Source organism: Pempheris klunzingeri, chromosome 13 (genome assembly GCF_042242105.1).
Source record: "Pempheris klunzingeri isolate RE-2024b chromosome 13, fPemKlu1.hap1, whole genome shotgun sequence".
Lineage (NCBI taxonomy): Eukaryota > Metazoa > Chordata > Actinopteri > Acropomatiformes > Pempheridae > Pempheris > Pempheris klunzingeri.
Window position 1 is genome coordinate 24,210,109 of NC_092024.1, and position 21,967 is coordinate 24,232,075.

General features: G+C 45.6%; 1 protein-coding gene across 1 annotated transcript in view; it reads left to right on the forward strand.

Annotated features, from left to right (window-relative positions):
* Nucleotides 1-1,384: 1,384 nt before the first annotated feature.
* The window catches only part of LOC139212420 (neuronal PAS domain-containing protein 3), a 294,675-nt gene continuing 274,092 nt past the window's right edge, over nucleotides 1,385-21,967 (forward strand). Inside the window, exon 1 of the mRNA XM_070842965.1 lies at nucleotides 1,385-1,578. Coding sequence (XP_070699066.1) covers nucleotides 1,385-1,578 — 194 coding nt within the window. The remainder of the gene's footprint in view (nucleotides 1,579-21,967) is intronic.

Consider the following 21,967-nt stretch of genomic DNA (forward strand, 5'->3'; position numbering starts at 1 on the left):
GACATAAATAAACGAGCACAGAAATGTCTCTCTAAGTGGAGCCGTGTTTATTGGGGAGGGAGGGAGGGAGGGAGGGGGGACACTTGTTCTCTCCATCTCCCGCAGACAGAGATGCCAAACGGACTTTAGGTGCAAGTTTGACTGTTTGCAGACTTCTAAACTCCCTTTTCTCCCATCGTGTCGGCGCGCTGCTGAAAGTTTGGGGCAATTTGTTGAACATTTTAGGTCTGATGAGGTGAAACGCAGTGAGACCAGGCTCAGCAACATGCAGGGAATAAAAAGGTGCCCCTGTCCATAAAACGGGCTCTTTATTATCCGCGCTGCTTTAAAATAAAAGTCCGGTTTTTATAGCTGCTGCGTTATTTTGCACAATAAAGGAGGAGGAAGTGTCCTCCTGCTGAACAAACACCGCTATCACTCAATCTCTCTCTCTCTCTCTCTCTCGCCCTCCCTCTCTCTCTCTCGCCCTCTCTCTCTCTCTCTCTTCCTCTCGAGCGCAGAGGACAGCACACACACACACACACACGCACAGACGCGCACACACACGCAGGCTCTCGCCGACATACCGACACACAGTTTGGCGCTGCTGCTGCTGCTGCTGCTGTATCACACCAATGTCATTGTCGAGCTCGTGCTGCCGAGAGCCGCGCGCTCACTGACCGACCGACCGACTGACTGCCTGCCTGCTCTCCTTCAGGTCCGCTGTTCCCGCAGACACCCACCGACCCCACCGGCAGACCAGGCGGAGGACAGCCGGGGACCGGATGCCTTTCTCGGATGGAGAGCCAGCGGCGGTGCCCGTGTGAGAGAGGAGAGTCCGGAGCTCCTGCGCCGGGAGACAACAACACAGGCACGGCTCTTCGTGTGTCCTTAATCGGTGAAACGATCACCTCTTAGATCCACTGATCCACTGATCCCACTGACTGTTGAGTGGAAGGAAAAAGAAGGGGGTGACGGCGCGCACCGGAGAGACTGGGACCATGATCCGGAGCCGCACGGGGGTGCACGGAGGTTATCTCTGAAGGGTAGAGCCGAGGAAAAGAGAAAGAAACATTAAAGGAAAAAGCTCTATGATCTCTTCTGCTCGTGCAGAATACACTCTCTAATCCCATTAATCTATCGATCCATTGATTGGTGACTGTTTGTTTTGCGCACCGGAGGAACCAGGACTATGATCCGGACCCGCTCGATAGTTCTGTCTGTAGGTTAGAGAAGAAAAGAAGAACAAAAACAACAAAAAGAAGATTGTTGCTCGTCTCCTGCTGCTGAACCAACCCTCTGCTGAGCCCACTAAGCGGTCGCTGCTCTGTGGTGGGAGGAAGAAGGGAGAGCGGGGGAGGCTGTTGAACTAGACGCGGGAGCGCATCGCAGACGGCCGGGGACCATGATCAGGATCTTCCCGGATTTCAGCGTCCAGGTGACGGCTTCGGCAGGCGGGGGACCAGGGGTCGGAGGCGGGGGAGGCGGCGGCGGAGGCGGTGGGATGGTGACCGGACCCCAGGTGGGGCGGGTGCCGGTCCCCGGAGCCACGAACGGGACCCCGCAGAGCGTGCAGGGAATCACCGCCTACCAGCAAAGGTATGTCGGGAGCTGCAGGGGGGAAATGACCTGTAGCGTTAAGAGAGGGATGGAGACAGAGCCAGAGCACCTCCACACTTCAGGAAAACACTTTAATATTCCTGGGGTGTGATCTGCTGCTTTAGAAGTGAATTTGCAGTTAAGATCCATGTCTCAAATGTATATTTCATCCCCCTGAAATGTATTAAAAACCTGTAATAGGATCACAATCCATCTTCTCCACGAGGCACCTTCATGTTGGCCATCTCTAACTCAGTGGACACTTCTTGGTTGGATATTTTTTAGGGTCTGTTCTGAGGTGGCAGTAAGAAGACTACTGCCGGCTATCAGCTGGTATTTTAAATCAAAGTTTTAGAAAATCATCTATAACCTTTTTGAACGCAGGTGCATCGTCCTGCACTCGGTGCCGTGCGTCCTGAGGAGGGATTCTGTGTCGGGATAAATGCAACAAAAATGTTTCCTCGGGTATTTTCTTTCTTTTCCAATGTTTCTACTAAAACCTAAAAGGACTCTGACGCCTCGCGGGAGGAATTAAATTGAATATCCACAGTCATTTTAGTTTTTCAGAGCAAGTTTTAAACACCAGTGTTTGTGGAAAAAGAGGCGAGTGAAGGTGTGTAGTCAGCAAAGACGGAGGGATGGAGCGACAGAGGAGAAATGGAGGAATCAGGCTGCAGTGATTTAGTGGAAATGTTGGAGTGAAGTCCAGGTAATTCAGTGGAAAAACGGGGATGAGGTTCTGCTAATTCAGTGGAAACACAGAAGGTAATTTCTGGGAAATGGAGGAGTGAGTTATTTGAGTTATCCGGCTGGTGGTGAAGCTGCGGCTCCTCCAGTCCAGCCTGTTTTCTGGTGACAATTCCCTCCATCCATCCCCCTGTTATTTCCTTATTTCCCCTCCACTCTGAATCTAAATGATTGCCTCCCCGTCCGGCCGCTCAGTAGGGTGGTTTTTTCTAATCATCTGGAGCTGTGGGGGGGCCAAAACACACCCCACACACTCTTGCCTTATTACCCAAGAAACTGTGTATTATGGAGTGCAGCTATGTGTGTGTGTGTAAAGTCTAAAAGCTATGGGGAGCAAACACGACATAAATCACAGCCGGGGCCTCTCGGAGAGCACTGAGAGCGCCTCAGCCCTCCAAAGCAACAAATACGGGGAGACTAGGGGCCGTATTGTTATTTAAAGCAGGGCTTCTGGGCACACACAGACCCCCCGACCCCCATGCGGGACACAACCTTATGTTTGTGTCCGTGCGTGGGAGGCGAGGATTTAGAGCCGAGGTCCGTCAGCTTCTCTCATCTCTCCTTGTGACATAAAACCGGCTGGATTTCAGCCACGGCGTCCTCAGAGCTCCTCAGGAAGCCCTTCAGGCCCCCGGAGCCCCCCAGTTTGGGGCCTAAACGAGCTCCTCTAATGTGAACTTCACCAAGAGAGGTTTGGTAATTCCTGTCTGGGTGTGGAACGGCCGCAGAGGCTCGTTTTGATCCGGACGGGACGTCTTTGGACGCCGAGCCGTCGCCGGCCTGGCCGCCTCTCTTCCTGCTCTCTTTACATAATGTTTCCCCCAACAAACAGCTGGGAGCTAATATGTTTATACATTACGCTCCATTATCCACGTCGCCTCCGTTTCACTGCTCTCGGTAAGCAGAGCTGAGATGGAGAGAGAGGCAGCAGCCAGACCTCACCGGGACTCGTTTCACCGACGCTGGGCGAGCTCAGAAAATAAAATCAGCTCAGAGACGCACAGCCAGGAGATTAAAGACCTGTAGCTTCACAGATTTCGTCTGTTTTCATCTTGAAATATTCCTGTGCGGTGGGGAACGTCTGCCGTTTGAGCGTGTGAGTGTCTGGGGGTCAAACCTGTGACCTCTCGGCTCGAGGGCCGTCGAGCTGCTGCCTCCGTCTCTGCTGTTTTTAATATTACCGAGCATCTCTTTCGCACACAGACGGACAAACGGTAGACCAGACGTGCAGCAAAAGCCGAACTCAGCTTGTCGAATCTTCACTTTTGGTTTGAGAAAGAAGGAAACCAAGCCCCAAAAAAATTCCTGCAGTAAATCGCTGCATCTGCTGCCAAACTGAAGCTGCGACGAGGCAGCGGCTCGTGTCTCTCAACACATACCTGCACGTGCGTTGATCGGCAGGCATTCAGCTCATGACGAGCGTCGGCTGGAGGTCACGGTTCCCCTCTCCGGTCTTTATTTTCCGCCACAGCACCGCCTGTAACCCCGTGTTTGTGTGGAGAATACCCAGCATGCCTTTGACCTTGACAGGTCATTGGTATAGAGAGGGAGGCTTTTCAGCTTCCAGGGCTGCAGCCTGGGGGTTAATCACACAGCACACCGATTAGGTTACAATGAATTATACATAAAAAAAAAAAAAAAAGGAGGAATTTAAATGAATGTTGAGGAAAAGAGAGAGGGAGAGAAGAAGCAGGCGGTGGGTTCTGTTGGAGGATAATGAGCCATCGCTGACATGGAGGCATCAAAGCCTGCAGGAAAATACATTTCAGTGGCCTAAAATGTAGAAAGTGAGCAGCATAATCAGATTTTTTTTTTTTTTTTTTTTTTTAGGGGGGGGGGGGAGATGGTAGCGGGAGTTTTGTTCTAAATTAGAGGCTCATCACATCATCTCAGGAGCCTTTTCACCAAAGATGCAAACACGGAAACATGACAGAGGCTCTTGAGATGAGCAGGAAATGATGCAGCAGTGTAAAAAGTTAGTGACTGGTTCAGGAATCTGAAGTGAGACATTTGCTGTGATGTGTTTATTATGACACTGAAGGAAGGGGGAGGTGTGTGTGTGTGTGTGTGTGTGTGTGTGTGTGTGTGTGTGTGGAGGTGCATAGATCTGATTTACGGGGCAACCATCCAAATAAATCACCCCTCACCCCCCCTCTGCACACGCTGGGTGGTGCTTTTTTTTGTGATGCTTAAAAATTGGATAAAAGCCTCGAGGTGCAACCTGTAATACAGGAAGAGAGGGAGAATTAAATAAAGAATAAAATAACACACACACACACTCACACACACACACACACACACACACACACAAACTGACTCCAACTGCAACTGAGTGGCGTTGTTGCGCCGGGGCTGGAGAAAATACCGGAGATGTGTGCTGTCCTTTTTTTCCCTGTCAGCAGCCAGAGGAGGGAAAAATGCTCCGGAAAAGCAGAGAGACTCTGACCGCCCAGCGACGCTCCGCCGCGGGGATTTTACCGGGGAAATAGGCGCTGCAGCGGCGGCGAGAATGTAAAGATTTGACGCGCCTGTTTGGCTTTTTTTTTTCCTCCCTCCGGAGCGCATGCAGGAAATTCTTCTGTAGTGCCAAAGCCGAAGCTGTGCGTGTGTGGAGAGAGAGACAGAGAGGGGAAGAGAGGGGAGAGAGACAGCGGGATCCGAGAGGCGTCCACCCCGGGTTCCCCCTCACTCCGCTCGGCATGCCTCTGCTGCTGCAGCCCGGTCCTCGCCTTCGCCTCCACCTCCACCGCCCGTTGTTTCCACGCTCCTGAGCGGCGGCGGCGGAGGAGAGAGACGAGCACGAGACGCACGCACGCACGCACACGCACGCACGCCTCAAACACACATAACACACACTCGCACGTTCACACACACGGACATGGCTTTGTCTTAACACACCGACCATGACGCATTGCTGTCAGGGCGCAGCGCACCGCCGCCGCTCCGCGTCCAAATAAAGCTGAGGAGAGAGAGAAGGGGGGAAGAGCAGAAAGTAAGAAATCAAATAATTGTTGCAGGAAGATGGCGCCCACCAAGCCGAGCATCCAGCAGGACCCGACGCGGAGAGAACGGTAACGGGGCTCGGATTCTCGTGCCTGCACACACTCCTCCTCCTCCACTGCATGTCACAGCTGCACACGGGCGGGTTTGGACGGACCGGCAGCCCGCCGGGTACCGGCTGGTCCGCCTCGCTTTGCGTTTTATTCTGAGCCTGGAGGTGTCAGGAGGACCGCTGGTACCCTTTCCAGAGGAGAGTCGAGCTGTGCGTGCCCGCGTGCGCGCGTGTCTGTGTGTGTGTGTGTGTGTGATGTGGCTGGTGGCTGGGTAACAGGTCGGCTGGCTGGCTGGCTGGCTGGCTGGCTGGCTGGCTGGCTGCCTGCTCGGGGAAACAGAGGACTGTCTTTGCTCTGCCTGCTGCTGTCGCGCCTTTCCTGCACATGTGTGTGTGACTGTGCACGCGCAGGTTAGGGAGCCATGGCGCGTGTTGACGCTCCAAAGCAGCAAGGTGTGTGAGCGTCGAGGAAAACATGTGCATCCATCGATGACAAGCCTGTGTGTGTGTGTGTGTGTGTGTGTGTGTGTGTGTGTGTGTGTGTGTGTGAGGCTCAGAGGAATTAACAGGAAGTTTTAATGTGCACGTGATCTACCTGTGCAGGTCACACCTGGACACGACCTTAAAGCCCAGATTATTAAGGTGGATTTAAGGTGGACATGTGAATAACTGTGTTCAACCGGTGGAGTCACACCTCTGCTGCCTCCTGCAGAGCTGATCTACTCTGTCCGGCTCTGCTCTGGATGCTCTGGATGCTGCAGACGTTGGGCCGAGTGTGTGTTTGTCACCTGTTGATCAAGAGAGGGTCTTGTTGTGACCCCCGTTCTGTGATGGAGAGACTTCCTGGAGTAGAATAGCTGTTGTTTCACCTGTTGACAAGCAATCACACAACCGCTGCTGTTTTCTCCTGTGACATGTTGGCTCTTCTATATTCCATCATCCTTCTCCGGCTGAATCATGTCAACATGGTTTCCTCTTCTGTTTCTCCTGATCGGACGGTGCAGCCGTTTGGCTCTTCGTGTTCTCGCTGTAGTTATGTTTCTTTAACTATAAATAACTTTATTGAATCATTCTTCTTCATGGTGATGTGCTCTTGGTGTCCCTGCTACCTGTTGATGTAGAGCAGAGTCATGCTGCATCCATCTCCATCTCTTTCTTCCTCTGCATCTGTCTGGGACGCTCTGACGTGGGGGAGTAGTTTCAGAAAAGACAAGCAGTCTCTGTAGCGCTTTGATGGCTGTAATGCTAGTGATGTATTTCAGTACCAGAGGGGGGTGTCGTGGTTTCAGTCTCGGCGAGGAGACGCTTCTGTCTGTAAAGAGAAGTGTTTAACGGCGACGGCATCACGGGACGACCAGGTGCTGCTGGTAGGAAGCTGTGATGCTCCCTCCCTTCTTAACCATAACATCTGCTGTCATGACGAAGGAGGTGAGGTCGTCCCCTCGCTGCTCTTCTGCTCTGGTGACGGTTGTGTTTCTGAAAGATGAAGCTTTGCAGTTCAAAAAAACTTTATTGTCATTCACGACACACACACACACACACACACACACGGTGCACATCTGTTCTCCTACGGCATTTTCCTTAAATAAGAAATATAAAAATATAAAAAAGTAAAACACTGCACACATACTGCACTTACATTTACACCTGTAGAGATAAACTGCTGCACTTAGATCTATAGGTTTATACATTTTGTGCACATCCATCCATCATATTCATGCAGACAGTACACCACCCACCTCCACACATACACACATACCTTCCTACATGCATGCGTACACCTGCCCACATAACTGCAGACATATGTATACATGCACCTACATATACATTCTGATGTTTGCTGTGTGTTTTCGCTGCGTCCAGTGTTTCACCAGGTCTCTGGTATGACTCAGGTGTGTGTGTGTGTGTGTGAGCCTGTTCGTAGTGACGCCACAGGAAGAAGTGAACCAGGTGTGATGGTTTTGTAGGCGTGCCGCTCCCTAAACACGAGCGTTTATTTAGTCTTGACGTTGCCGGTATGTCTGAGCTGATGTTAGCATGAATAGCCTTTTTTTTTTTACTTACTTCTAACATCTTGAGACATTTTTGTTTTGTGCTAAACAAACGTGAGCTGCCACCATTTATTCCAACAACTTGACCTCCAGGAAGCAGAAAATGTTTCAGAAACGAAAATTTTAAGCAACAAAATCGCCTTTATAAAGAGTTCTGTGAAGGGAGACGAGCGAGGAGCAGCTGTGTCCAGAGCTGACGAGGAGACTGAAGTTATTTTAATGGCTGATGCTGCTCTATTTAAAAAGGTTTAATCAAAGCACAACTAACAGCAGATTGTAGAGAAGGTTGCTGCAGTGAAACAGGAAGACTCAGTGGATAAAGGTCACTGTGTTGATGTGAAACTGTATTTAAAAGCTATTGTTGTGATGATTTTGCATCAGACTTTGTATTAACTACAGTATCTCACATCAGATGGCTGAGAAATATCTGTGTTGCACCATGAAGGAATATTTTTTTTTCATTGTCATTCATCATAATTTAAAAAAAACAAACCAATGCCAACATTTAGAAAGTAAAAGCTTGTGTTTCCTGTTCCTGTGGTGTGTGCAGAATATGGGACAGTAAAAGTTTTTCACATTTTAATGTTCAGCCAGTAAATGAGCATAAAGCAGAGTGAAGGACGGGACGGCGGCGTGTTTATAGCAGCGTTACACTTTATTACCCCGTGTCGAGGAGCACAATATACAGCAGACCACGGCTGCAGTCGGAGGGATCAGGTCGGCGCCGAGCAGCAGATTAACAGCCGGCTATTTGCATATGTGTGCTGTTAAAGAGCAGAGAGCAGGCGAAGGGTCGCAGGTCAAATATGTATGGAGCTGAAATTACACCTCACTGCTGTCCAGCCTTCACTTCCACCGGCTCTGCTACAAAGAGGTTTTATCCTCTAATTTGTCCTGAACTGAGGAGGCAGGAAGCTCCGACCTGACGGGGAGGAAGTTGAATTCATGCCGTCGAGTGTGAGACTTATTATCTGATATCACCTCGGCCTCTCTGCTCACCTGCCGACGGGGGGAGACTCTGTGAAATGTCTCTCCGGCCGGCTGCTTAGGGAGATGAGCCCTGAAGGCTCACGCTGGACTTATCAGACACTGATTTCTGTGGACAGTTTGGAGGAAATGACCAGCAGCAGCATGCTTTTTATTATTGTTTTTTTAAAAGAGAAGTGTGTCGGCAGCTCGGTGAGGCGATCAGCTGTTGTGTCTCTGACTTGAACCTCCTTTGAGGGAGGCTCAAACTGTTCTGGCTCTGAGATAATTTAGAGGTCAACCTGTTAAGTCTTGTTAAAAGTTTGCTTTTGATTTGACAGAATTTAAACCCTGTGCTCAAACACTCAGCTCAGATTCAGACACGTCTCGTCAAACTACCTGCTCGTGTCTGAAAGCTGAACAACCACTGATTTATTATTTAATGTAGACTTTTCTAAAAGGAAGATGTCGTCCTCACAGAGTTTGTTGTCTCAGAGCCCAAAGTCATTCATCTCACTGGAGAAGCTGGACCAGTGAATATACCTTTAGTTCACTTGACATTCCTGTCTATTCCCAGGAATGTATTCTCACCTTTTCTACTGAATAGAGACTGTGTTTTCTAAACGCCTCCCTGTCGGTGCGTTCAGTGACGCGTCCAAAAAAACAAGTAATGGGCTCAGAAGCATCAAGTCATGAGCAGCTGTGTGCTGACAGACAGTCGGCTGATGATTAGTGAGCAGAAACAGTGTGAACATGATGTGACTTTAGCTGTTTCTCGATATTTAAATGATGATCCATATGAGCAGCGTCTTTCTTATAAGTTAAGCAACAAACCGCACTGTGAAGGCCAGAAGAAGAAGATATAACTCAACTATTCTCTTGTACACTGAAGTTAAACTCAAAGGCAGTGAAATGCTGCCAGTGTCAGGGTTTAGCCTAGAGAGAATCACAGTGTAGGAGCATGGAGAGGAAAGAGCGACGCCAACCCAGCTTGTTGCTCATGGGAAGGTCCAGTGGGTGAAGTCAGGGACTGACAGGTGTTTTACTGAGACCTGGTAGAAAGAAGTGAAGATATATTTTTACAACAAGACAAACTATTATATAAAAAAAGAGATGAATAAATCATGACCCATCCTTTGTTTTGCCTGCTCCACAGTCAAACTAGCGATAAGAGAACTGGAACATCTCTCAAAATGAAAGTTACTGAAAAACATTTAAGCAGTTTGGTTAATTTAGGTACCAAACTACTTCATACTTCTTTACAACAACTCCCCACTAAACCTCCCCATGTTTGTACTTTGCTGCGTCCATCATCATCATCCTCCTGTGATTCAGACGCTCTGGTGTGTCCGCTAACTTAAACAGGCTAATGTCAGCTAGCTTCAAATGAAAATGATGGAACTTTTTAATATTTCCTGCAGCCAGGAGAGCCGCAGCAGGCTCTCCAGTCCACAGTCCTCTGACAACATCTCACCGCTCCCTGCTTTGACCTGAGAATCCATCAGTGCTGCTGTTTCTTTCTTGGCAGCCGACTATTAAATCTCAGACGTGTCCTTGGGTGCACTTTGAAAGAGCTCCTGCTCATAACTCCATCACATGTTGATGCCCCAACCTTGATGGGGATGGGGAGAGGGAAAAAAAAAAAAAAAAAAAAAGGTGATTAAATCTTTTATTGCGATGAATTATCTCTCGGCAGCAGGTTTCTTGTCTCTGCGTGCCGCTTTTCATAGAAACGAGCAGAAACCAATGTCTGCCTGCGAGGAATGAAATCAATCTCAAAGCCGACGGTTTGTTTAGGCAATAAAGTGCACACATTTGTAGGTAATCCATCTATTAATTTCTCCCCCCATCCATCCATCTTCTCCTCCCTCCAACGCTAGATTCTCCCACCATTTACTCCCTGCCTACATGCATCCATCCATCCCTCCATTCATCTCTCCATCGTCTTGCCTCCCCCTCCATCCAGCTGTGTGTGTGTGTGTGTGTGTGTGTGTGTGTGTGTTTCTGCTAAAGGCTGTCAGGCAGTGACGGCGTTTTGGCTGAGCTGCTGTTTGTGGATCTATTTCTGGGGGCATTTCAGCAGCGATAGGCATCTGGAGGAGACCAAATTAATTTCCAGGTAAAGAGAGAGAGGGAGGGAGTGAGTGAGAGTGAGGGATCTGGGGGGGGAGGAGGAGGGGGGAGAGGAGGACAGGCTTCATAGCCGACTGCACAAGTGCTCCCACTATCAGTACACTACAGCGGCTGTGGAGAGGAAGATGATGGAGAGGTGATGGAGAGGAGGAGGAGGAGGAGGAGGAGGAGGAGGAGGACTGGACGAAAGGGCAAGATGGCAACCGAGCAATAGTGAGGGAGAGAAAATGACTGGGGGGGAGGAGGAGGACATTAAGAACAGGGGGAGGCAAGAGATAAAGAAGTAAAGAGAATAAGCAAAAGTTAATGAGGGAGGATTTTAATGTTTTCAGGGAGAACAAACATCAGTAGTTATGAACGTACGTAGAAGGCAGCGCCCTCTAGAGGTCTGTGTGGGACAACGGGTCAGACTTGTCTTCTTTAGAAACAGACTTGTCTTCTTTAGAAACAGACTTGTCTTCTTTAGAAACAGACTTGTGCTCTTTAGAAACAGACTTGTGCTCTTTAGAAACAGACTTGTCTTCTTTAGAAACAGACTTGTCTTCTTTAGAAACAGACTTGTGTTCTTTAGAAACAGACTTGTGCTCTTTAGAAACAGACTTGTCTTCTTTACAAACAGACTTGTCTTCTTTAGAAACAGACTTGTGTTCTTTAGAAACAGACTTGTGCTCTTAAGAAACAGACTTGTCTTTAGAAACAGACTTGTCTTTAGAAACAGACTTGTGCTCTTTAGAAACAGACTTGTCTTTAGAAACAGACTTGTCTTTAGAAACAGACTTGTGCTCTTTAGAAACAGACTTGTCTTCTTTAGAAACAGACTTGTCTTTAGAAACAGACTTGTCTTCTTTAGAAACAGACTTGTCTTTAGAAACAGACTTGTCTTCTTTAGAAACAGACTTGTCTTCTTTACAAACAGACTTGTCTTCTTTACAAACAGACTTGTCTTCTTTACAAACAGACTTGTCTTTAGAAACAGACTTGTCTTCTTTAGAAACAGACTTGTCTTCTTTACAAACAGACTTGTCTTTAGAAACAGACTTGTCTTTAGAAACAGACTTGTGCTCTTTACAAACAGACTTGTCTTCTTTAGAAACAGACTTGTCTTCTTTACAAACAGACTTGTCTTCTTTAGAAACAGACTTGTGCTCTTTACAAACAGACTTGTCTTTAGAAACAGACTTGTCTTCTTTAGAAACAGACTTGTGCTCTTTAGAAACAGACTTGTCTTCTTTACAAACAGACTTGTCTTCTTTACAAACAGACTTGTCTTCTTTAGAAACAGACTTGTCTTCTTTACAAACAGACTTGTCTTCTTTAGAAACAGACTTGTGCTCTTTACAAACAGACTTGTCTTTAGAAACAGACTTGTCTTCTTTAGAAACAGACTTGTGCTCTTTACAAACAGACTTGTCTTCTTTACAAACAGACTTGTCTTCTTTACAAACAGACTTGTCTTCTTTAGAAACAGACTTGTCTTCTTTACAAACAGACTTGTCTTCTTTAGAAACAGACTTGTGCTCTTTACAAACAGACTTGTCTTTAGAAACAGACTTGTCTTCTTTAGAAACAGACTTGTCTTCTTTAGAAACAGACTTGTGCTCTTTACAAACAGACTTGTCTTTAGAAACAGACTTGTGCTCTTTAGAAACAGACTTGTGCTCTTTAGAAACAGACTTGTCTTCTTTACAAACAGACTTGTCTTCTTTACAAACAGACTTGTCTTCTTTAGAAACAGACTTGTCTTCTTTAGAAACAGACTTGTCTTCTTTACAAACAGACTTGTCTTCTTTACAAACAGACTTGTGCTCTTTAGAAACAGACTTGTCTTCTTTAGAAACAGACTTGTCTTCTTTACAAACAGACTTGTCTTCTTTACAAACAGACTTGTCTTTAGAAACAGACTTGTCTTTAGAAACAGACTTGTGCTCTTTACAAACAGACTTGTCTTCTTTAGAAACAGACTTGTCTTCTTTACAAACAGACTTGTCTTCTTTAGAAACAGACTTGTGCTCTTTACAAACAGACTTGTCTTTAGAAACAGACTTGTCTTCTTTAGAAACAGACTTGTGCTCTTTACAAACAGACTTGTCTTCTTTACAAACAGACTTGTCTTCTTTAGAAACAGACTTGTCTTCTTTACAAACAGACTTGTCTTCTTTAGAAACAGACTTGTGCTCTTTACAAACAGACTTGTCTTTAGAAACAGACTTGTCTTCTTTAGAAACAGACTTGTGCTCTTTACAAACAGACTTGTCTTCTTTACAAACAGACTTGTCTTCTTTAGAAACAGACTTGTCTTCTTTAGAAACAGACTTGTCTTCTTTACAAACAGACTTGTCTTCTTTAGAAACAGACTTGTCTTCTTTACAAACAGACTTGTCTTCTTTAGAAACAGACTTGTCTTCTTTACAAACAGACTTGTCTTCTTTAGAAACAGACTTGTCTTCTTTACAAACAGACTTGTCTTCTTTACAAACAGACTTGTCTTCTTTAGAAACAGACTTGTCTTCTTTAGAAACAGACTTGTCTTCTTTAGAAACAGACTTGTCTTCTTTAGAAACAGACTTGTCTTCTTTAGAAACAGACTTGTGCTCTTTAGAAACAGACTTGTCTTCTTTACAAACAGACTTGTCTTTAGAAACAGACTTGTCTTCTTTAGAAACAGACTTGTCTTCTTTAGAAACAGACTTGTGCTCTTTACAAACAGACTTGTCTTTAGAAACAGACTTGTGCTCTTTACAAACAGACTTGTCTTTAGAAACAGACTTGTGCTCTCGTGGGGTTTTGAAACGTTGTCCACGTCCAGATAAGCGGTCTGAGTGCCTGGAAGTGTTCTAGCTACCTTTTATTAAAGTTAGATATTCAGAAATCTTTCAGGTGTGAAATTACTCATGTAGATGTTGAATATTCGGTCAGTTTATCAAAATCCCGTCTGTGTGGAAAAGTGTCCTGATACTTCAGAGGAGTGAGGACTCCAACGTCTCCACAGTGTTTACGTCTACGAGAAAGTTCTTTGGAAGAATAATTGATTGTTTGATTAGCCGCTAAAGCAGCGCCGCCTCTGAACTTATGAACAGATCTGTAAATATGTGAAGGAATATGAAATGGGAACTCCTCCTCTGTCTTCAGTCATGTTCTCATTAATCCGGCTCTGCACAGATTCAGATTTAGAGGAAAGACGATAAACTCTCATCGTGGGTGTGATAAATGGAGAGAAAGGCACAAAGAATATTCATTAAAAGTCATAATGGAAAGATACTTTAGAGTTTTTGAAGAGTTGTAACAGTAAAAACAGTTATTTTATGTATTCAGACACGAATTGTCGTGCAAATAACTGACTAATAAATAAATAAATAAATAAATGACTGCTCGCAGTCTTAAGAAAGTGATAAAAATGGCAGCACTTTTTTTAATAATTTAATTTGCACCCTCGTCAAACTTTATATTTAGTTTTTCTTAGGAACTCTATCAGAAGAACTATTGATCAGGATATTTAAACATCTGGAAATCAGCTCCAGTTTATTAAAACTGTTACAGAATCACAGCAAAGTCTTTTTTTTACCAGGTGTTTGTTAAAAAGCTTTTTGTGGCTCTGTGTTTGACAGATTTTTGGGGGTTTTAACAGTTTGGCTGGACAAAGACGCCTCCTGGAAGACGGCGAGTGTTTTATTTCTTAGACAGGAACGAACTCGGCGGTGACGTCGACACCAGAAAGAAGCTGTTGATCCTTTGGACGCAACGCTTGCCAGCAAATTTTCACTTTTGTATTTGGCCGCTTTTTATTTCTCTGAAGGGAATCGGCACCATGTGAAGCAACAGAAAACAAGATATTTGAAGTATAAGTTGCACAAAAAGTACCAAATTTGAAGTTAATATAAAAGTTCTGTGGTCACGTCTGATTGTCTGCACTTTAACTTCTGTTCTGTGCTGCAAACAAACGTGTTTTTTGAGACTGGTCATTGGACATTCATGTGTTTTGTAGGTCAAATGCAGCCACCTGATTGTGTCTAATGTTAGAACGGCTCTTCTGCTAATGAAATGGGACGGAGAGAGAGGGGGAGAGAGAGAGAGGGAGGGAGGGAGAGAGAGGGGGACAGATTAAGAGGAGAAAGAAAGAGACTGAGAAAGTAAAACTGTGAGAGAAAGGAGGCCTGTGGTGGTGGTGTTGGCGAACTTTCAGAAACAACAGAAAAACCACAAAGCACAAAGTTGGCTTTGTCTCCAAAAACACACCCCCCCTCCTCCCTCCCTCCTCTCCTCCCCCAGTTCCTCCCCAGGGGCAAAATAACACAATAAAATGTCCCATTAGTCCATTCTGATGAGCGAGAGACACCGACGGGGAGAGGGAGAGAGAGAGAGAGAGAGAGAGAGAGGCTGCTCTGAGGTTTTTGGCAGCTGCTCGGCGGTTTGGTGGTTTTTGTGGAGCAGCAGAGTGTTTGAGCTCGGCCAGATCCTGACGTGTTGTTAGGAAACAGCTCGAGACGCTTAAACAGCCAGAAGAAGAAGAAGAAGAAGAAAAAAAAACAAAACAACAAATCCTGATGCTTTAAGTTTTGCTCCAAATGTGGAGTTTTGGTTCTTCCTCCCTCTGTGATTTCACCAGATTGGTTTTTGTCCAGATATGCATGTAAACACGGTTATCAGACGGAGGAGAAAAAAAAGCAGGTCTCTGATGTGTCTGTAGTTTATGTCTGAGTGAAAATTGCTTTCCTTTTCAAACTGAATTTACATTTGTCTTTGGGAAGAAAATGCATAGAAAATGTCTCCGGCCAGCAATTTCAGCTCGGCGGCGGCGGCGGCGGCAGTTTGCGCGTTGTTACCAAATAACAATGTGTAAATTTCCTGCACGCTGCTCTGACACAGACTCTGGTTTTGTCCCAGATGGAGAAATGTATGAAAATGTAAATGACGCTTCCACACGGCTGAAGCATTTTTCAGGGGCTGGAAAGTAGCACAAACGTGTTGTTAGGAACGTTTTCTTGATTTTTACATAAACAAACGCTGTTTTTTCCTCTTTATATACCAGCAGCGCTCCGGCAGATCTGCAATTTCTGAAAGCTTGTTTTCTTTTTTGTTCTAAACACTTTCTGAGTGTGTGTGTGTGTGTGTGTGTGTGTGTGTGTGTGTGTGTGTGTGTGTGTGTGTGTGTGTGTGTGTGTGTGTGTGTGTCGAGGAGAAACCAAAGGGAAAAGACTTTGCAGTGAGTGAAGACGATGAAAAGAAGCTTCCTGCTCTAAAGTCCTCACTGAGGTGAACTAGTTCTCCAAAGTTTGTCCTGCTGAACAGCCAACTTCCTCTTCTTCTTCTTCTTCTTCTCCTCCTCCTTCTTCTTCTTCTTCTCCTCCTACTTCTTCTCCTCCTCCTCCTCCTCCTACTTCTCCTTCTTCTTCTTCTTCTTCTCCTCCTCCTTCTTCTTCTTCTTCTTCTCCTCCTACTTCTTCTCCTCCTCCTCCTCCTCCTACTTCTCCTTCTTCTTCTTCTTCTCCTCCTTCTTCTTCTTCTCCTCCTCCTCCTACTTCTTCTTCTTCTCCTCCTTCTCCTCCTCCTTCCTCTTCTCCTTCTTCTCCTCATCCTCCTCCTTCTCCTCCTCCTCCTTCTTCTTCTCCTTCTTCTCCTCCTCCTCCTCCTACTTCTCCTCCTTCTTCTTCTCCTCCTACTTCTTCTCCTCCTCCTCCTCCTCCTACTTCTCCTTCTTCTTCTTCTTCTCCTCCTTCTTCTTCTTCTCCTCCTCCTCCTACTTCTTCTTCTTCTCCTCCTTCTCCTCCTCCTTCCTCTTCTCCTTCTTCTCCTCATCCTCCTCCTTCTCCTCCTCCTCCTTCTTCTTCTCCTTCTTCTCCTCCTCCTCCTCCTTCCTCTTCTCCTTCTTCTTCTCCTTCTCCTCCTCCTCCTTCTTCTCCTCCTCCTCCTTCTTCTCCTCCTTCTCCTTCTCCTCCTCCTCCTCCTTCTCCTTCTCCTTGCGTGGCGTTCACTGTCTGTTTCAGTCGGACAGTCAAACTTTACATTCAGACATTTCTGATCTGATTCTAAAACATAAAACCCACAGTTTTTCCTCCTCGTTCACATCCTCCTCTCCTCTCCTCCTCTCCTCTCCTCCTCCTCCTCTCTCCTCTCCTCTCTCCTCTCCTCTCCTCCTCTCCTATAGACGGAGGATGTAATCAGCTCAGACCTGCTGACTCTGCAGCTTCCCACCTCAGGACCAATATCTACCTGTCCTTGAAAACACACACTTCAATTACACCACACTTTAGACTGGTTACACACACACACACACACACACACACACACTCACACTCACACTCACACTCACACACACACACACACTCCTCTATATCACTGTTTCCCTCTTTTTATTAATGCTATTCTCTTCTTTCTTCTCTCATCCTCATTCTTTGTTTATGGTGTTTCCATTCTTTAATACTTTCCTTTCCCCTCTGTCTGCCTCCCCCACTCTCCCCCTCTCTCTCCCTCTCTCTCTCATATCAAATGCACTTTTTCTTTCTCTCTCCTTCCTCTGTGCCTGGAGGGATGATGGAGGGATGATGGAGGGATGGATGAGGGGACGAGTGCAGGTTAAACAGGTCGTAGTCCAGAGAAAAGGCCGACGTACGCAGTCTGAAACGTGTCGTTTGACCAGTTAAGTTTATTCATACGGTCCCAGCCTGTTAGCAGAGCATGCTGGGTAATCTTCTCTCCTTTTAGTCATATTGTGGTGGTTTTATATTTAAACATCATAGAAGAAGTTACTCCACATGTTGTGTTTTACTCCGATGCAGCTGAAGAGAGTTTTAAAACACTTTATTAGCCCTCATGTCCATCTTTAACGTTATTTAATGAAACAGTTTGGAAGCTGAACATTTAAAGAGCTCTGGACTTATTTCAGTCTGAGTCTCCTGCACATCAGTGAACGTTTCCTAAGATCAGGAGCAAACACAGAGGACCGCTGACTGTCTGGACTCTGATTAAATCTAAGAGGCAAACAAACACCAGAGAATAAACAGTTAAAGATAATGAATGAACATAATAAACGTTAAACACTTCTGTGTGTGTGTGTGTGTGTGTGTGTGTGTGTGTGTGTGTGTGTGTGTGTGTGTGTGTGTGTGTGTGTGTGTGTGTGTGTGTGTGTGTGTGTGTGTGTGTGTGTGTGTGTGTGTGTGTGTGTGTGTGTGTGTGTGTGTGTGTAACCAGGTGCAGTAACATGTAGATTAGCCAGCTGCTCATATTGTTGCTTCAACCCCAAGAGGAATTATTTGGAAATGAATTAGTGTGTGTGTGTGTGTGTGTGTGTGTGTGTGTGTGTGTGTGTGTGTGTGTCCAGTTGCCAGGACAGGTGTTTTAGACTGATGATGATGATGATGATGATGATGATGATCTGCTGCTCTTGTTGTTTCTCTCTCTGCCCTCAGTCCTCGTGTGTTTGATACCAGCCTGTGTGTGTGTAGATCATGTTACATTATGTTTATTGATGTGTGTGTGTGTGTGTGTGAAATAGCCATCCTTCCTCCCCCTCTTCTTCCTCCCCCTCTTCTTCTTCCTCCTCTCCCCCGTCTGTCTCATCTCCTCTCCTCTGCCCTCATTACCTCCCCTCCTCCCCTCTTTGCCCCCGGTGTGGTCACCTGTTTTGCCCCTGTAGGCAGGAGAGAGACCTGCGGGTGAAATGACTATTGATTATTCTCTGAGGGGGAGGAGGGGTGAGGGAGAGGGGAGGGAGGGAGGGACGCCTCAGTCAGAGGGATAAATGAAGCGTGTGAGGGAAAACACTGAAAATAACTGAATACAGGTGTGTGTGTGTGTGTGTGTGTGTGGTGCCCCAAGTGGATTCATCCGCCCCTGAAAATAGTCCCCCCCTGAAAACGGCTCTATTTCCTCCTGTTTCAGTGACGTGTGCTAAAAACGACACTGAGCCTCTTGGTAAAAAGATAATAATATAAAATATAATAATATTTAAAGATTGGCGTCGTCAGTAGGAACTAATTGTATTGAACAGTTATTGGTTTTATAATATTTAAAATGTAGAATAACATCAAACGTGTTCTTTAAAGATTTTAGTTTCAATATGATCAAAATATTCTTTTTTTTTAATAAATGTTTCTGTTTCTATTTATATTTTTCACATATATTTTAGTTTTGAGCATCAAAGTAGATTCTTGACTGGAAAGGTCCATTTAGTAGCCATTTTGGAGCTTTCAGTCATCACATGATCTTCTTCAGCAGATGGAGTTTACTGACAATTTATTTGTTTTTCAGTTTTAGAAAATACTTTGAATAATTTGAATGAAATTTTAATTCAACTTGCAATTATTTAGCTTTTTATTATATTTATTTATATTATTTTATTATTTATTATTTATTATATAATTATTTAGCTTCCATTGGTTTGTTTTAGAATAATTCATGGACTTCTTGTTTTGCTTTTGTGGTTTTTTTTTAATATATATATTTTTTTATCTTTTACCAAAACACACGACGCCTCCCTCAGTCTGACCTGCTGTGTGTGTGTGTGTGTGTGTGTGTGTGTGTGTGTGTGTGTGTGTGTGTGTGTGTGTGTGGTGACCTGCTGAGAGCTACATGGTGACATTTGGGAGAAGACTCGACCTCATGCTGATCAGAGAGGAGAGCTCTTCAAAGAACTGTCAGACACACACACACACACACACACACACACACACTCACTCACACACACACACACACACACACACACACACACACACACACACACACACACACACACACACACTGAGGTTAGTTACATTTGAGGTTTTACTACTTTTTTCAGCCAAACGGACAAAATTTATTCTAATTATTGACATTTTTTGGACTTTTTTAGGTTCAGAGTTTGTGAAAATCAGATTTTAATTTTGTCTGCTTGTAAAGACAAAAATCAACAAAACATCAGAAACGACAAAAGTCCATTTCTGACTTGGGGGGGGGTGCAAAAGGCTTTCCTGACTTTTCAGCCACATTTCATGGACTTCGCTCTCCGTTCTGCCGATGAAAAATGTAGAGAAGCTCCAGTAAAAACTCTGGTTGTGTTTTAGTTGAATATGAGACTTTCCTGCTAACCAGCAGCCTCTGACACCTCTTGTCTTTGGAAATCGAACCGACAACCTCGCGGTCGTCTCCGTCTCCGTCGTTGCCGCTCAGCGCTGTCGTTGCCGCTGCCTCCGCGCCTCGATGTTGTTGTTGTTGCTGCTGCTGTTCCTCCATGATGGATCTGCTGCGTATAATTTCATGCACGTGTCCTCTGGTTATTGATGTCTGTACTTATTCACCCACTTGACTCCTGCCCTCTGTCCACACACACACACACACACACACACACACACACACACACACACACACACACACACACACACACACACACACACACACACACACACAGTGTGTGTGTGTGTGTGTGTGTGTGTGTGTGTGTGTGCAGAGGCCAGAGGCAGCGCTGTGAATCCTTAGTGTGTCCCTGTGACCTTATCCGAGACACGCTGCCGCCTCCTCGTCGTCGCCGCACCGTGAATTCCAATAAAGTTTGAATGAATTCAAACTCTGCAGTGTTTCCTCCTTTTAGCTTGTTTGTCCTGCAGCTGTGACATTTGAACTCTGGCGGCTTCAAATAACAACTCTGAGCCTGAAACAGTCCGGTCTCAGTGCTGCGTGGGAACTATGATTAGGTTATAATGAGGGGAAAAAGAAAACGATCGCTAAATTACAACTCAGGTGGCCAAACTGTCGCTGATTTAATGTCATTCGTCTCGGCCAACTGGCACTAGCCAACCACGCCGACGCTTTTAGTTGCCCAAACTTAACCTGACGTGTGGCAGATGAGATGTTGATGTTGTGGTTTAAGGATGAGGACTTGGTAGACCAGTTACGTGGGCAGGGCTAACGCTAACGTTAGCGCTCGATGTTTACCTCCTCTAGCTGAGAGGAGGGATCTGAACTCCTCATCTGACCGTTACTGTTGATCTTCACTCTTTTTATGGTGATAAATCAAACACCTCTGTTTCCAGCGTGTCGTGGTTTTGCTATATTTGCTCTCCATTGTCTTAAATGCGGTCCAATTAGCAATAATAGAGACGCAACATCCGGTTAGACTTTCAAAATAAAGTTTTTTTTTTTACATTTTGTGATTTTTGACACGCAGGAAAGGACGAAGTTATTCAACCTTCACTGTGATGATGATGATGATGATAGTAGTAGTCAGGTGACCTCAGTCGCCATGGTAACAATGATGAGCATGTGATTAACATAATGGTTAAGATAGTTGCACTTTGGTTAGGTTTAGGCAGCACAACTACTTAAGTTAGGTTTAAGACAAGGTTGTATGGTTTTTTTTATTAAAACAGGTATATTAGTTATGTGAGTTAGGTCATTAAGTTATAAACATAATGTCAGAGTCAGTGTTGGGAGAGTCCATCCAGCCACCTGAACTCTTCGTACTAGGTCACCTGGGGACGCATTAAAACGTTACGCCAGACACCGACGGTGTCATAGCGGGTGGAGGTCGGTGTGTTACAGCCTCCAACCCATACGAGCATATAAGGAGCACAGACTCAAACATGTCACAAATAGAAAATCCTGCTTGTTGTGCAGATTTGGCAAACGCATGTCCGGTTATCCCCCCCCTCCAAGGGAAGCACCTAGTGACCAGGTTAGCTGCTGGTGTTGGCTAAGTGAACCACAACTGTTCGATCCAAGGCAGGTGTGGTGGTCGAGGCAGGCCCTTAACCCTGGTTAAGACTTGACTGTGCATCAGTGTGATGCCGGGACATCACGAGACACTCGTACATTAAAGGTCTAAAAAATGTCTTGGAAGCTTGACGACTCCTTCCCCAAACTCAAACAGGCTGATTGTTGAACCGAACGGTTTCCACGAACGGATCACCGCCCGTGATGTGAAGATGAAGTGAAAGTCTGACGAGCAGCGTTTGGTTCTCTGACACGTTTAACAAACTTTCCGCGGCGTGTTTTTGTCAGTATCTCTGCAGAAACACGGGATGATTCCTGCTCGTCTCATAAATAAAATATTAAATGTTTCCGAGCTCAAACAGAAGCTCCATAATTTCCAGCTGATGTTTCCATTTTCTGTTTTTTTTTTTTTTTTTTTTTTAAAAACTGCTTTCAACGCAAGATTAAGATCAACACTGGATCCAACCGCTGCAGCAGCTCTTCATGGCAGGAAGAAACCGAAATGTAAATTTGTCTTTGCAGCCCTTTTATCTCCTGCAGTTCTCTCTCCAGGAATTAAAAGAAGCAGCCTTGTTTCTAAACCACGTTTTGATCACTTCAACCAGAGAAACCAATGATTAGAAAGATTAATTCCATATATTTCCACAGCAGAGCCTGTGTCCATTTATGTCCCGCTCTGATGGGGGGGGGTGCACGGCAGGTTGGAGGTGGTATTAAAGGTGTGTGTGTGTGTGTGTGTGAGAGAGGTCAGTGTGGCGGG